Source organism: Acanthaster planci, linkage group LG18, assembly GCF_054643075.1.
Source record: "Acanthaster planci isolate LZ-2023a linkage group LG18, COTS_SCS, whole genome shotgun sequence".
NCBI classification, from domain to species: domain Eukaryota; kingdom Metazoa; phylum Echinodermata; class Asteroidea; order Valvatida; family Acanthasteridae; genus Acanthaster; species Acanthaster planci.
The window spans coordinates 13,446,533-13,462,322 of NC_141794.1; the positions used below are offsets into that span (position 1 = coordinate 13,446,533).

A 15,790-nucleotide genomic window follows, 5' to 3' on the forward strand; every position below is an offset into this window, starting at 1 on the left:
CACCTGCACACCTGAATGCGCGTAATGAATACATGTACTTGCATACAACACGTGAACAGCATGCACGTAAACACAGCGCACGGGCTAGAACTTCGGAGATAGGGAAGCACCGCACGTACGCAGGGGACAGGCCAGATTCGCCCAGAGCCTTGGTCAAGGCTACCCACCCTATTAATGTAATCTCGGTGTAAAGGCTAACAGCCACGACAAAGTTTGCGACAGTTGTACTCGAAATCTCCACGATCACTTGAGAAAATCTAACTTATCGCTTAGACATCACATCCACCAAATCGAGAATAATCTTTAGTGTATACATTTCGACCCAGCTAACTGTATTAATTGGAAGTGGACATCAAACCATAAGTTTTCGTTACAGGTACCTGGTTTGTAAACTGAATACCCGTTTGGAGCTACACAATCACCTACATCTAACTGGAGCATCAAATTTTAATCACAGCTTGATTCTCTGATATTCCCCCAAAACACTCTTTTGCATTATTGTGGCAAATACAGAATGAGTTGAGGAACACACCTGATATCTCTAATTCGATGATTAACATCATGAGCTTTGACGTTAGATACCAATTAGGAAAGCAGCATAGAATGCTAAAGTCACAAGTACATGAACTCAGTCTCTTGGTTTAAAATGCTCTGTCTTTGTACAAAAATCATACAAATCTATCGTTAGTATTCTCACTGTAGATAAACAATTTCTTTACCCCAGTTATCAGTCATAATTAAGATTATCATTATGGATTTAGTGATGCCAAATAAAATAGCAATTACATGTATTACATAATTACTTTTAATCCGCTTAGGTGGTCCAGGGAGATGAATCAAGAAAACAAATCCAGATTATGTATGACCACAAAGTCCCATGAAAGTCTGGTCTCTATCAATAATGCTTAGACAGTCATTTACTGACCATCAGAAGGAGGATAGGATGTAGGTCCCTGTTTGTTTATCGAGTACAAGCCCCTATGGGCTCCTTTCTTCATTTGAAATAAATTCAAGCATTTCCATATACATATACATGTATATGGTAAATATGCACTGTCCTTATGCTGGTTTCATTCGTGAAGATGCAGTCTTCATCACATGCAGTCCATATTACAAATACAAAATTCACAAAATCATTTAAGTCAAACATGTTCATGATTGTTCACCCTGATGGAGGGTCTGATTGGTTGAGTATTTTAGAACAAACTTTATGATTGGATGTAACACTGACACAGGTGTTCTGATTGGTTAGACTTGTATCCCCTTGTTGATAAGACTCAAGTATCACAGGTCCTTCCAATTAATTAGAATGTGATGTTCAATTGGCTTATGAACATAATTAGGATATATCAAGCTAACAACAGTCCACTGACAGGCGATACATATTTCACAGCATACTCTGTTCATTTAAAGCAAATTTCCAACGTGTTCAATAGAGTATAGTGTGATGGCTTCATATTTGAAGAGAAAGTCTTCCTGATTAAGTTGCTGGCCTTAATCCTTGGTCCGTACTCAATTGTAACATTCACTGATCAGCCACTGGGGTTATTTGTTATGCTCGTCAGCATTTCCCGTTTTTGAAATATGACCATTTATAAGTAGTTTACATCTCCAGCTTATTATAAAACCAAATAAATTTCACAAAAAAAGGATGCCACAATGCAGCTCTACCACAACATGTCTGGACCTACTATTACATAAACTGTGGCTGGTGTGTGACATTGTGTTTTCTCTTTGAGCCCTTATTTACACATAATGTACGGTACAAATATGGCCATTGATAATGAATGTGCAACCAAAAAATCGAATGGAAACAACATCACCGATATGTGTAACTAATTGGTAAATGGTTTAAAAATTACTTCAAGAAATCTATGATGAATGTTGATAAAAATGAAGGAGAAACAGTCAAGTAAATGAGTCAGTAACTGGCTTTAATGCAGCTCTTAAACAGCATTATAAAAATTATTTTCAAGCATGTTGTAAAATACTTTTCATGAAGTAATTCAATCTTTAATCTTACATTGATTATTAAAATTTATCCCTTTGACTTCTCCAAACAACACTTAAATCATTTTCTAATGACCATATCTAGAATCAGTTAAGTTTAGCAACAAACTGGAAACTATCATCCTGACCTGGTCTGCTGCAATATACATGTACATGTACCAAATCGTTCATGTTCACACATGAGAAATATTCTCATGTCCAATGTTGCTCAAAATTTGATGTCATCTACTGGCAAGTGCTCTTGAACTCATCAAAGATGTAAGCTGGAATATGTGACTCTACACTCTGCAAAAGAACATTGTGAATCACGAAACAAGTCAATGTGCAGTCACCTCAATTCACAGTAAAGCAGGCCTTCAATGGTTTGGATTCTCAGAGACACATACATGATCCACTGGCAACAATTTTTCAGGGTTACTGATCTCGTTAACTACCATTTCCTGCCCTCATGTGTACAGTTAGCCCTTTGTTCATGTTTAAAAATATCATTCCCAAGGACAAAGACACTATTATCCCCTATCTGGATTTAAACCATTATCTGCATAATCCTGTCACAATGTCCATGTTCTGTAATGCTTCAGATCTGACTTCAAATAGTTAACACAGATTTAATAATTAGACCTTGACAAGATTATTGTTGTCACGCACCTGCCTAGACAATCCAGCAAAGTATGTGAAGTCGTCAAGGAAAGACAGGACATTAACAACCTCAGGTGTTAACTCAGATGCTTTGCCCCTGAAAATTAAACAAATAGGGATAAAAACTACGATGAAATGTTTTGTCCAGTGAGATTCTGCGAGGGTAGAATGAAAAATGAGACCACAGTGAGGATACAAGAAGTATTCTGAAACAAATATTTGTTTTAGGTGAACACAGTTGAATCAATTTAAGACATATAGAAGAGTAGACTCGACACTGTTATTAATTCTATTAAAAAAGTTTAAAGTATCTTCACTCCTTCACAGTAATGACAGTAACCATCTTTTTCATGAACAGTAAAAGAATTACCCTGCAGCAGTGCTCTCAACAGATGATCTGACATACTGTCCAAGCAATGCCAGGAACTGGTCTGTGGTCTCTGAATGGAACTGTCTCAGAAGAGTCAGGGTACCAACAACAAGTGGGGGACCATCCAGAGGATCTTTGGGAAGCTTACCCACCATACTTCCTGAATAAAAAAAAAACAAAACAGGGTCCTAGCAAATGATCAAAGCATACTTATTGAAAGCCAGATTGCCTTGCTCCAATCTTCCAGTTTTTTCTCACGGTTTTTCACCTAAAAAGTGGTTTTACTACATTAGATTTTATTGCATTTATGCCCTGGTGAATCCAGAAACCATGAAGTGCTTGGACATTTTTGTACACTACAGTGACTGAAGGGTTAAAGGGGTCGGTAAAATAATTCAGACTTTAAAGCGCAATTATTACTGTCAAGAGATCTTGAAACCCAAATAAGATGGCTTCCTTACCAACACTCTTGAGGTACTGAAACTTTGGAAGCTGGGAGACAACAAACAGGAATGTGAAGAGAGAGAAATATGGAAGTCTCTTGGTAGTTACATAGATCTGAATAAACAAGAATTAAAAATAAACAAATGAGATTAGCAGAATTCTTTTTGCAAGGTGTTTTGTGGTACTATTGCAATAGCAAATCGAAGTATGGATACACAGAAGGTAAAGAACTGGCTGGGTTGTTAAGTTCCAGAATTTCATGACACAATATCATGTTTGTAGCTGTACCTTGGAAAGTGGGTTGTTGATTCCAGCTGATTCAAGATATGATGCTAACTCAAACATGAGAGGATTGTCATCCTTTGGGTAGGGTCTAGAGGGATCTTGATAGTGGGCCTCAACATCAGCTAGCAAACCGCTGCAAGTAAAATAAAAATCAACATGTTTATATATTATTTCAGAAGCAATTTTACTCATCAACTGGAAAATAATTTATTCATGATCTTCATGTCACAGAAGAGTTAAGCTAATCACAATACGTTTTTGCAGCAAAAGTTGGTACTGACTTCTTGTGTGGGAAAACTGAAGGGATATTACTAAGTCTGTTTTTTTGGGGGGGGGAGGTTGGCAATTCTAACCACAACCATTTTTACTCCCTCTGTCCATAAACTTAAAGTACTAATCATCACTTGTTTGGATATATATTCCAAGATATTTGACATTAGACCTGATAAGCTGAGGAACTTACGAGTTCATGGTTTCCAATGCACCGGCAAGGAACTTTGACTCAAACTTGCAGGCAAAATTGAGTTCATTTGCAATCTGCCTGCGAAGCAACTGCATCTGGCCAAGCTGTGACAAAAAATTTTTTAAAATAATTAAGCAATTACCTACCTGTAGTAACCTACAGTCTTGTCTAATACATGCAATTATTCTCTGAATCAGTCTCGGTAAAACCCACACAAACAGGCTTGGACTGAAAACCCAAACCATTTTGAAAAATAAGAGTGATTACCATGGGCTGAAGTTGAAGAACTAGACCACTTTATTCACCTGATTCACTTTCAACACAACGACATTTCAATTTCCCCCAAATTTGGTACATGTTTTAACAATCTAGTAAACTAAAGATGTAATACATTTAGCTTGCCTTGAGAACAAGGTTGACGAATGGTGACCACATCTTGTTTGCTCTGGTGATATAGTGGCTGTACACCTTGTTAGGGTTACCTATGAAAATATATGGGAACAAGGAAAATGGAAAAGTCATATCATAATAGGAGAATTAGCTACATCGTGACGTAAAAGACCACAATTAGTGGACATTCACACGGTAATATATCAGACTTAACAACTATGACATAAATCTTGTACCAAAGGGAAAACACAAGGGATAAGGTAAGTTCAGTGATAATTTGCTGGAGGTTAAGATTCCCAAAAGCACTGCTTGGTATCAAAGTCAAACATCTCTATCAAACTGACTGTGGGGTTGTAAAATGGTTAGAGCACATGGGAAGTAGCTTGAAAGAATTGGTAACTCACTGATGAGTCCTCTGACTGGGTTGAGAGTCTTCATGAGTGAACCAAACATTTCTAGCCAAGCTTTCTCACGAAGGACACCATGCTCGATGTATCCTAGGAATTGTTGAAGTTCCCTGACCATCATGAAGCACATCAGTCGATCTAAACCAGTCAGACCACAGGTACCGATGCTTTGCTAGAAAAGGGAAATGAAAGCATTGCCATCAGAGGAGCTTTCAGTTCAGCCCCAGGAGCTTGCAGCAGGCCACAATAAAAGCAGCGTGACCCTTTTGATCTTCTCTTTGTAAGGTTTACTGAGCATAGCATCCCCATATACATGATCACAAGATAAGTAACATATACACAAACCCTGACTTAAATGTATTCCTTGAACTGCATTGCTAACTTACTCTGACTTTGGAGAAGACTTTTATGTCCAGCACTTCTTGTTTAGTCTTGACATCGTACCAGGTTTTCATCTGGTCAATGTAGGAAGTGGATCTTAATTTATGAAACGGAGAGGACAAAAACACAATAGACATGAGTGATGAATGACTCTTCACATTTGAAGATAACAGATTGGAAACTGATGTATTATCAAAAAGGTATAAAAATGATTGGAAAATCTTTTACCTCCGTCTGAAATGCAAACCTGTGCACAAACACTTAAAGTGGCAAGTAAAATATAAAACTCCAGTACTTGAGAACTGAATACATGATTCTAGAGCTAGGTATGACAACTCAAACAGAAAATGCCTCGGTTGATCAACACCCAAGAAAGATTAGACTCTACTTAATCTATGAAGTCCTTGGACCGGAATGCTGATATCAAACAAAACAATACTATGAAATCAAGAATAAGTTCAATCTCACCTGGGATCAGTAATTCTGAGAATTTCCCTGACCAACCTCCCCATGAAGTTAATGGAACCGTCCACTGGTTGGAACTTTGGAATTGGGATGGTTGGTGACTGGTATATGCTTTGCCAATCATGGACCTAAAGAGGTCAAACACATTCAATGTCACACTTATTACAAAAATCTGACGACGAAAAAGTTATCATATCTACAAAAAAATTTGAAATCTTATTTTACAAACAACAAAAGAAGACTTCAATTCTTTTCAACAATAGATTTAAAAGCAAGGAGATACTGTCTTTATCTCCGAGTGTTGGGGTAAGAAATGAAGAAGAGAGCTTCAAGAAGGTTTCCAGAAATTTAACCTTAGTCCTCAGGAAGCTGTTGCATTCTTGTTCCATGTTGTAATTGATGATGCGAGACACTTCTTCTTGCCAAATCTTCAAACCATGGATGTTGACATAGTCTTGGATGTACTCAAAAGAGCGAACAAATCCATCCATCTTAGCTCCTAGAGCATCAAGTCGTTGCATCAACTCACTTGTCTACACGTGACAGTTATACACAAAAAAATGTCATTCAATATCACGGTTGATAAAAATGACATTAAAAAAGGTGTCAACCATCAGGGTTGATTTTTGTCAAACTAAATATATGACCTTACAACTGAGCATTATGCCACCATGAAGAACATCTCTAAGTTAAAGCTCATTACCTTGGCTTTTGGGTTGAACATAATGCCATGATGTAAAGCACTAGCCACTTGCTGTACCAACTCCTTCCTGATTCCATCTTCCAAGAGTTGTTTTGGATCGACCTTAATAATCCCAACCAATGTTGTCTTCATCATTAAGATGCCCTCAGTGAAGACAGAGATAGAGTGAGTAAGTCTGGCCACCTGTAATCAAGAGAAGACATTAGCTGGGAATCAGTGAAGTCTTAATTAAATATCTTCAAGTGATTTGGAGTAGGACAGATTCTTTTTGGCATTACACGCGAGAAGAAGTTATTTGACCTTAAAACTAAATCAAAGAAGTTTCAAGTGCTTGTACACCTGTTTATAATTGTCACATTATTAGTGCCAATGGCTACAAGCCATATCAATTCCTTCAAAACTTTGAATAACCTGTACAATTAGTAAGTAGTCTGCTATTCTTGAAAAATGGTGATGCACAAACACGAATCATCACAAGCAATTCAAATCACATGTACTTACATCATATCTCATATCAAGCTGGGCAAAGTCACGCAATTTCTCCTTCTCTAGTCTGGTGGGTACTTCCTTGATGTGATGTGTTTGCAATTGAATGATCTGAGACAGGAGACTAAACATAGTCTGAGGTATAATCTGCAGCACTTTACGGACATAGGCCACAAGCTCACTGGAGTAGTATTGAGAGACACTTATCAGGTCAGGACTGTTGGCTTGATTGATTCGTATCAGAGGCAGATCAAGAGCTGATGCCAGCTGTAACAATTAAAGAAGAATATGAAATGTCAACTTTAAATAAAAGTATAAACAGAAGGGTATCATTATCTCTACACGTTATTCCCTGCATTCTTTCCACATTTACCTTCAGGAATGTTGCTCTCAGTTTGGTAACCAGACCTGGGTTGCTTTTGATGCCCTGCTGCATGTAAGGTGTGTACCTAGAAAAAAAAATAACTGAATCAAACACAAGTGCATAGCCAAGTCTTACATCGACAATTCAAATGTAACCTAAAATTCAAATAAGACAGATTTACCACAATCACAGATACTTACGTATCAATGAGTTCCCAGGCATAAGACAGATCAGCTACAATCTGCATTGTGATGAGCACCTCTTCCTTGATGTTAATGGTTCGAATCATTTGATGAAGGAACTGGCGAGTGTCCAGCAGAAACTGACGAACTTGCAAGTTGCTCTCCAACTGATGAAACTCTTGCACCTACAATGACCACAAAAATGCAAGAATGTGAACCTGGATTAAAAAAATGGAAGGACTGGCTAGCTTTGATCCCCCATTTATTTTAGTTTTACAACCTTCCAGTGACTTGATTTACCTCTTCCAGGGCCTGTATGAGTTGGACAATCTTGCGACCTGCAGCAGTAGAGTCATCGTAGTTGAGTGAGTTTATCTGTTTAGCCATCTCAGCAAACCAAGCCTGAAGGTTCTCTGAATAAACCAATGCAAAATGTTTGAGAAATGTGTGAATTCCTAGCAAATGAAGCCTAACGGTTATCAGAATAGACCAAACTAAGGCCTGTGTAAAAGGAAATGTAAGAATTCTCAGCAACCCAAGCCTGACGGTTATCTAGACAAACTCGACCAAGCCTGACAGTTATCTGAACAAACCAGACCAAGCCTGAAGGTTATCTGAACAAACCAGACCAAGCCTGAAGGTTATCTGATCAAACCAGACCAAGTCTGAAGGTTATGTGAACAAACCAGACCAAGCGTGAAGGTTCTCTAAACAAATCAAACAAAACATGAAGGCTATTTGAACAAACCAGAGCAAGCCTAAAGGTTATCTGAACAAACCAGACCAAGCCTGAAGGCTATCTGAACAAACCAGACCAAGCCTGCAGGTTATCTGAACAAACCAGACCAAGCCTGAAGGTTATCTGAACAAACCAGACCAAGCCTGAAGGCTATCTGAACAAACCAGACCAAGCCTGCAGGTTATCCGGACAAACCAGACCAAGCCTGAAGGTTATCTGAACAAACCAGACCAAGCATGCAGGTTATCTGAACAAACCAGACCAAGCCTGCAGGTTATCTGAACAAACCAGACCAAGCCTGAAGGCTATCTGAACAAACCAGACCAAGCCTGCAGGCTATCCGGACAAACCAGACCCAGCCTGAAGGTTATCTGAACAAACCAGACCAAGCCTGCAGGTTATCTGAACAAACCAGACCAAGCCTGCAGGTTATCTGAACAAACCAGACCAAGCCTGCAGGTTATCTGAACAAAGCAAACCAAGCCTGAAGTTCTGTGAACAAGCCACAGCAAAACGTAAGAGATATGTGTGAATTCCTAGCAAACCAAGTCTGGTGATGATCTGGACAAACTTTGCCCGAAAGATACAAGAAATGCTTGAGAACCTAGAAGTCTACAACGTGTCATGTCATGATAAACAATACAGGGAATGAGAAAAAAAGGAATAAACTTGATTTACTGGAAAGTTATTTTATTTTTTTACTTAGAGTGCACTTAATGACATGTTTCAAGATCCACTTCACTGAAAGTACTTTTGTCTCTGTTGTCTCACCATTCTTGGCAACGCGAGTCAATGGTTTGGTTCCTGAGAAGACCTCACCAAGCTCAGTCATTCGATCTACACTCTCTTGTTTGTACAGTTCCCACTTCTTTTGCTTTTCTGACAACATCTTCTTGAACATCTGTAAAGGAAACAGATTTTCTTTTGCATTTGTCGTGGTTTAATTACATGTAGGCAGTTGTTCTTGTACAAAAGAAATTTGCCACAGATGTAGAGAGTTATCATATTGACCTTAACCCGATATAAAAATTCAATGGAGATCAAAAGATTAAATTGACAACAATATTGAAAAAGTTTCTTTAACCACTTGCAGCTGGGGATTCCGGTTTAGGAAACATATTCTTTATATGCGTGGCCGGGTCTCCGAAATTGGACAAAAGGAACTGGGCCTTCTAACAAAAGACTGCACTCGTAACAAAAGACCAGGCTGCTGGGAATTACCAATGTTTTCACTCTCAATAGTAAAGATAATCCAGCCTTGTTTTGAAACAGTGTACAGCAGTTTGGGGCATTCAGCACGAGCGGATTACCACCGGGGACAAAAGCGCTCCACCACTGCAGCGATGAGCCACACAGCACCGCTGCATGCTAATCTGGCCCCCAAAAGAGGTCAGCAGTGCACTGTGCCATTTTCGTGAAAAAAAGAAAATTACGTAACACTGCTCAATCTGGGCTATTTTTACAAGGTGGCCTGGCTGAAATACTCCGGCGTCAATAGATGTTGTCTGTCAGATTAGAGTAGAAACCAAACAGTCCTTTGTGTGGGTGTAAGTGTCCAATGAGTGAAGACATGAATTTTAAAGAATTTTAAAAACATAAAAAAAAGAAACTTATCCCATCCCATCCCAGCATCATCAACATTCATAAATGCCTCCAGCGTGAAGTGGTTAATGGGCATAAAGGTAGTCTACAATTACTTAATGTCTAATATTGTTGGATTTAGCATGAATGAAGTTGAATGAGGACACTGGATTAGATGTTATCTCAAAATAGGGCAAGAGTCTAACCTCCTTGAGTTTGAACTCAAATTGTGCTGAATCCAACAGAAGCTCAAATAAAGTCCGAGGACTAAACTTGGATTCCAAAATCATGGCTTCCTTCATCTGTCTTATCTTCTTGTTACCATCCCAGGCTGAAATATGATCATCAAAATGACAAGATTGTAAAAAGCACTTTGTGTTACATGCTGTAGGATCATGTATTTTATACATACAGAGTTGTACATAAGTATTGTTTAAATACAGAGGAAGTGAAGAACGAGGAACTGAAAAAGTGAAATACAAATGTTCCTCCTTACGCCCATCTGCAGTGTGTAGCATAAGCCAGCGCAGATTGACGTTACATTCTCTTAGACAGTTCATCAGCTTAGGAATGTTGTCCAGGACATATTCCTCTGTAAGTGTTCCTTCTGTCAAATACTGACGTAACAGCTTGATCAACTGGTCAACTTTCTGGTTATGCTTCACGGTCTGTCAGAGAAGATAACATTGAATTCTGAATAATATTTGCCAATGGATTTGGAATGCATAACTACACCTGAAAACATTTTCCAAACTGCACTCTGTTTCTGTTTTGTACAATAAAAGAACTTCAAAGATATTCAAATCCTTTATCTTGTGGGTCTAGGGTTTTCAATTCAAAATCGTTTTACAATTCACATAAAAATATAATTAACATCAACTTCCAAGTCAAAGGACGTGGTCACCCACATTATCATGCTCAAGCAAGAGGGTTTAAAAAGTCCAATTCTGAGCAACTTATAAATTAAATTGTAGAACATAAGATAGAGTAAATTTAATTTATATCTAAGACACACAACAATGAACCAGCTATATTCATTTATCTGAACAACTTACCAAGGTCTTGACATTGGTCAAGTCCAGGGTGTTATTAAGAGCTGTTCGTGCTGCTTTGTATGGTTCCCACATGTCTGCCAGATTGATCACAATTCCCATGTAAATGCTGATCATCTGAGGGGAAAATGATAGGAAAAAAATGCTAATAACAAGAAGTGCAGTACATGTGAAAAATATTAATTTCAAATTTATGAGTTGCAAGACTTAAATATAGTTCATTATTGAATATTAAAATTTAAGTTGAGGCGTAAAAAGCTAAATGGCAACAGTACACAAAGATTTAAATTACACAAAGAAATTGCATAACCTTTGCATGTTGCTCAGGTTATGTTAGCAGCTTTAACTTGTACCAGTTGTAATGTTATTTCACAGCATTTTGACATGTCTGACTACTGTGCCATGTTCATCAATAGCTTCCGTCATCTTACTGATCCTTATTAAATACGCAGATCCTCTAGACAGGATTTTTGTAGCATGACTTACCCAATTATCTGGAAAATGTTTGTCAACAATTTCCCTCATCTTAGCCTGTTGACCGTGCAGTGTGTCTGGAGAGAAGTAGAGACTGATGTATAACATGGCTGCTTGTGTGGCTAACGCTGTGCTTCGGTGCTCTGGTAAGGGATAGGCTGAGATCTGTTGCAGTGTAACACAAGTGACTGTTTATGCCATGAAGTGTAACTTACTCAAAGCAAACAATTCATTAACACTAGACTGTACTTCATCTTCTCATTGAATGACAAGTTGTGACCTAACCATTCAGATTTTACCTGGTTGTATATGTCATCTGAACGTAGCCTGGCAATGACCATCTCAATGAAATGAGGGGGTATCGGAATGCGCCTGTTTAGAAATGACATTTAGAAAGCAAAATAAACATGCATCAATATCTCTTTTAGATTTGTTACAGAACACCCGGCAATATTGAAACCCTGTTTCCCGATTTGTCAAGTAATAATATTAATGCTTGGCACTGATCTCCAAACATGATCGTCATCCCTTACATTAATGATTCCACAAAGTAATATGATGTTTCAACTATAATTTCACAGACAACACTTCAACATGTGGATAATTTGGGTAATGAAAAGACTGTAAGGCTGTGTTACTTGAAGTAGTTCTCTGGGTAGTTTAGAGGTCTTTTTGCTCCTGGAGCTGAATAGAATCCAGTTGATCGCAATAGTTTGCAGACATCGTCCATGTTGGAATCAACAGCAGCCTTGGCAGCACTGAAATTAAGGAATCCAAATGGTTGAGTTGACTCCAAAAACAAAGGACAGAAGAATATACACATCAAACTCATACCACTGTCAATGTCTTCCGAACTTTGAAACTCAAAAGGAAAAAATGTAATTCTGAAGTATTTACACGCCTACAGTAACAGATTTTATACATAAAACATGAACTGTGTGGCCAAAATCCAAGGATCATGACAAGTGGAAAATGTCTGTGGCAAGATGTCGCTGTAATCTAAAGGCTTGGCAACATTGGCCTCGCTCAGTATTTTTGGAAGGGCCTACCTGTATCTGTGATAAGATACCAACATTCGTTCTCTGACTGGGCCATCAATTCTCATATCAACCACAAGCAGCATCACACCGTATAGATACAAGGATTCACACTGAAAAATATAAAGAAAAAATTCTCAAAGATTTAAATTTGATTTTTGACCCTGCTGCAAAAACAGGTTGAACTATTTTTTCCATCATTATGAGCAAGCTCATTATTACCATATATCCATTATGATGCAGTGGTCAAGTATAGAATCCACTACAAACTGTATAGACCTTTTTCCAGTGATGTCACTATCGTGCTGGACGTATGACGTGTTGTAATGGTAATAAGGGCACAGTATTGTCATGGTAATAAGTGCACAGTGTTGTCATGGTAATCTACCTATTCAAGATAAACTAGTCAAGCATGCACTCTTCGCACGTGTGCTTGCACGTGGTTGAAGCTACCCGTAGGAATATATGTGATCACTGTCCAGTCACATGGGTGAAAAAGGTCTATAGTAAGGGGGAAGCAGGATCTGTACCTCTTCAGGTTGATCTGTAATCATTATTTTCACTTGAATAAAGCTCCTCTGATTTCTAACACTGGGCTATTTTTTAACTTTGTTAATTACCAGAAGTTGCTTGCCGTCTTCATTGAGTAGCACAGTCTCTAGTGTTTGCTGAATGTAAACCCCTTCCTCCAAATCTTCAAGAAATCTAGCAAGTAAAAGAAAGAAATTAATTACTGTAAAAGTGCTTTTTATAGTCCTAGAACCAATGCGTCAGATGTGTAAACTTGACAATACAGACCATTTGGTACAAAATGTAAGGCATATTGAAAGCATGAATTGTGTCCTCCTTCAACATACATTCACCCACGAAGGAACTGACTGATAATACCTCTCCCTTACCGATTGAGATCAGTCACATATTTATGGATACTCTCAAAGGCAAGATAGAAGCGCCGTAAAATGTCAATATGATTTTCCCGGAAGATTTCATCAAGGTCTTGCAGCTCCTGTAACAAAAAATTTTAAAATGCACGATTAGGTGATGTCCTACATGTTACGAATACTGGACATAATGGTCATTCTTGTTTTAAAATTTTTTTTCATATCTTTAACTTGTAAGGTAGAACGTTGCCATACCGAACACTGCTATACTGAGCAGTCGGCTGTACTGAACATCGTCCTTGGCTCCCAATATTTTGTGCACAAAACCTACCAAACATTATGCAGTTGTAAATCAACCAAGATTTGCCACAGCATGCATCAGAGATAGTTCCTGAGCAGCAGCTTCATAACTTATAGGTTAAACTAAATATCAAATCTGTAACTCAAAACTTAATGAAAAACAAAAGTAATAAACAGATACATTTGTAGAAACCTCAAACATGAAAAATGGCAAAACATCACAAAGACAGTGAATCATAGTATCACAAGAGGGTGTGCTTCAGTTAGACAAGAGAGGGCGCTATTCAACATGGCAACGAAACATTTGGCAGTTAATTTCGCTATACCAAACAACTGCTGTGCCAAACATTTAGCGTGGACCCCATTGTGTTCATTATAGCAGTATTCCACTGTACGTAAAGAAGACAAATTTCCTGTATTTCTTTTTAATGCAAGTCATCTCTCTTTCACACAAGAAAATATCTATCATCTATCTACTCTGCCATCGATCAGAATTACTTACAGGCCTGGAATCAATCTTGTTATCGTAGTATTCTGATCCCTTGAAGTAATTGAAATCAAAGAGAATGTCCCCATACTTCATCTGATCAAACTTATTATCAAGCTTGAAGACAGGAGGGATAAAGTCAGCCAAACGAAGTAGCTCAGCAATGATAGCATTGCCACGAGAGACCAACTTGAGTAGAGTTTGTCCACAAAGGTTGTTGTCTGCCAGAAAATCAGCCATGTTGATTCATTGGAAGACCTCCTACAAAGAGTAAGAATGAGTTAGGATTATTACAATACTTAGAAGTTGAGAAAAGAAAATTTATACAAAATGTACATGGAGTTTGCCTGCATCTGTATATCTGGTCACTTACTGTTAAATAGCTAGCACTAAAACAATCCAATATAACTGCTCTATTCATGCTATTCCCACCGCATGGCCGAGTGCTTATTAAGTTTCATCTTGGATGCATCCCCTCCTTCCTCCATGATCCAACCAAAGGTAGGATAAAATCCTGCTTGGCATGGCTGGGCCACAATGCATCATGCTGAAAATTTTTCAGTTGCACAGCTTGCAGTGCCAGCAAAAAGAAAAAGCACCATGTCACACACACAAATCAGAAAGGCATTGACAACTTACAAACTCTCACAAGGTAAAAAGTCGTTCTTCCGGTTTTCAATATGCAGAAACAGGCGAAAGGCAACCCACATGACCGAGTAAGCGTTTTGGCAATGCAATGCAATTCAAAGGCCAATGAATGGTGAGTCCATGTCATGCACGTACATGTACATGGTCTCAATCGTGGCATCATGGCATGGCTATGTCATGGGATGGGGCCTGCGCCTACGTCTAATACTTCAATACGCAGATCTAATGGCGCAAGTTATTCCCAAATTCATCTGTAATCAATGCATGTTAATTTGATGTAGGAACTTACCCAGTTGATAACTTTACTATTGAAAGTTTACCGGCATTTCAGAAAGTACCTCCTTGGAAAAAATTCTAGACACCCACAATAATATGGATCCTAATGAGTTGACTAGTTATAACTGCGTGAATGCAGTCTGGAGATCGGACCAAATCATGTGCTGATGAGAAATTCAGTTATCATCCTCGTTCCCAAATGCTGAAATCCTCACGGGCGACTTGCCATTCTTTCGATTTCTCCCTATCTAATTCGACGATTTTTCATAAACCGTTTATCTCTTTTGGAGGTAAAAAGTCAAGGACTAAGTGACTCTAAACTAATTAGTACAAGTCACATTCTGTTTGCCAAGCTTTCATTCAGGGTTGCCTGGGGACACTTGTAAGTCACCGCGACAACAAACAGTTTTCAATTATTTTACTGGTTTCTTTTGTTATGATAAAGTGTAATTTAAATTAGGGGAGGAGTCCACAAATTGCGCTAGTGGGGCCTAGACGCATTCAAAATTTACCATACATGCGCTTAAATTTGAGACTATTTGAACGCACATATGTACATAAAATGTATGGTTTTTTTTATAAGAATTAACTGCGCCGAGTGTCTGTTGACGTATTGAAGACAGCATGATAGGGAGGGCTGTGCCGAATATTCCACCTATTGTCCAATATTCGAATATTGTTTTTCAAATTTGAACATTCGAATGCAAAAAGGGAAAATTCTCCTTT

At 38.3% G+C, this 15,790-nt stretch overlaps 1 protein-coding gene across 2 annotated transcripts; it reads right to left on the reverse strand.

The window, feature by feature from the left end:
- Positions 1–423: 423 nt before the first annotated feature.
- On the reverse strand, positions 424–15,419 carry washc5 (WASH complex subunit 5). 2 transcript variants are annotated; one of them, XM_022246916.2, is made up of 28 exons: positions 15,078–15,419; positions 14,156–14,401; positions 13,372–13,478; positions 13,093–13,177; positions 12,485–12,585; positions 12,074–12,193; positions 11,735–11,807; positions 11,448–11,600; positions 10,965–11,078; positions 10,406–10,577; positions 10,116–10,240; positions 9,100–9,229; positions 7,890–8,002; positions 7,608–7,774; positions 7,417–7,492; positions 7,059–7,310; positions 6,558–6,740; positions 6,208–6,387; positions 5,858–5,982; positions 5,395–5,485; positions 5,006–5,180; positions 4,614–4,693; positions 4,212–4,315; positions 3,752–3,881; positions 3,481–3,577; positions 3,020–3,179; positions 2,659–2,746; positions 424–2,295 (listed from the first exon to the last, which is right to left on the reverse strand). In XM_022246916.2, the coding sequence occupies exons 2-28, from the start codon at positions 14,378–14,380 to the stop codon at positions 2,236–2,238; spliced, it is 3,486 nt and encodes a 1,161-aa protein (XP_022102608.1). In that variant the 5' UTR covers positions 14,381–14,401; positions 15,078–15,419; the 3' UTR covers positions 424–2,235. The 2 variants fall into 2 exon arrangements, with proteins under 2 accessions (XP_022102608.1, XP_022102609.1); XM_022246917.2 differs by lacking the exon at positions 15,078–15,419 and adding an exon at positions 14,780–14,914.
- Between the last annotated feature and the right edge of the window lie 371 nt (positions 15,420–15,790).

Excerpts from the sequence above, each read along its gene's own strand:
- washc5 (XM_022246916.2), bottom strand. The coding sequence starts at position 14,380 with ATGGCTGATTTTCTGGCAGACAACAACCTTTGTGGACAAACTCTACTC. Across the intron at positions 6,741-7,058 it reads AGCTTGATATGAGATATGAT|GTGGCCAGACTTACTCACTC; the intron begins GTAAGTACATGT and ends TCTTGATTACAG. Across the intron at positions 5,983-6,207 it reads ACAGCTTCCTGAGGACTAAG|GTCCATGATTGGCAAAGCAT; the intron begins GTTAAATTTCTG and ends TGACCTCTTTAG.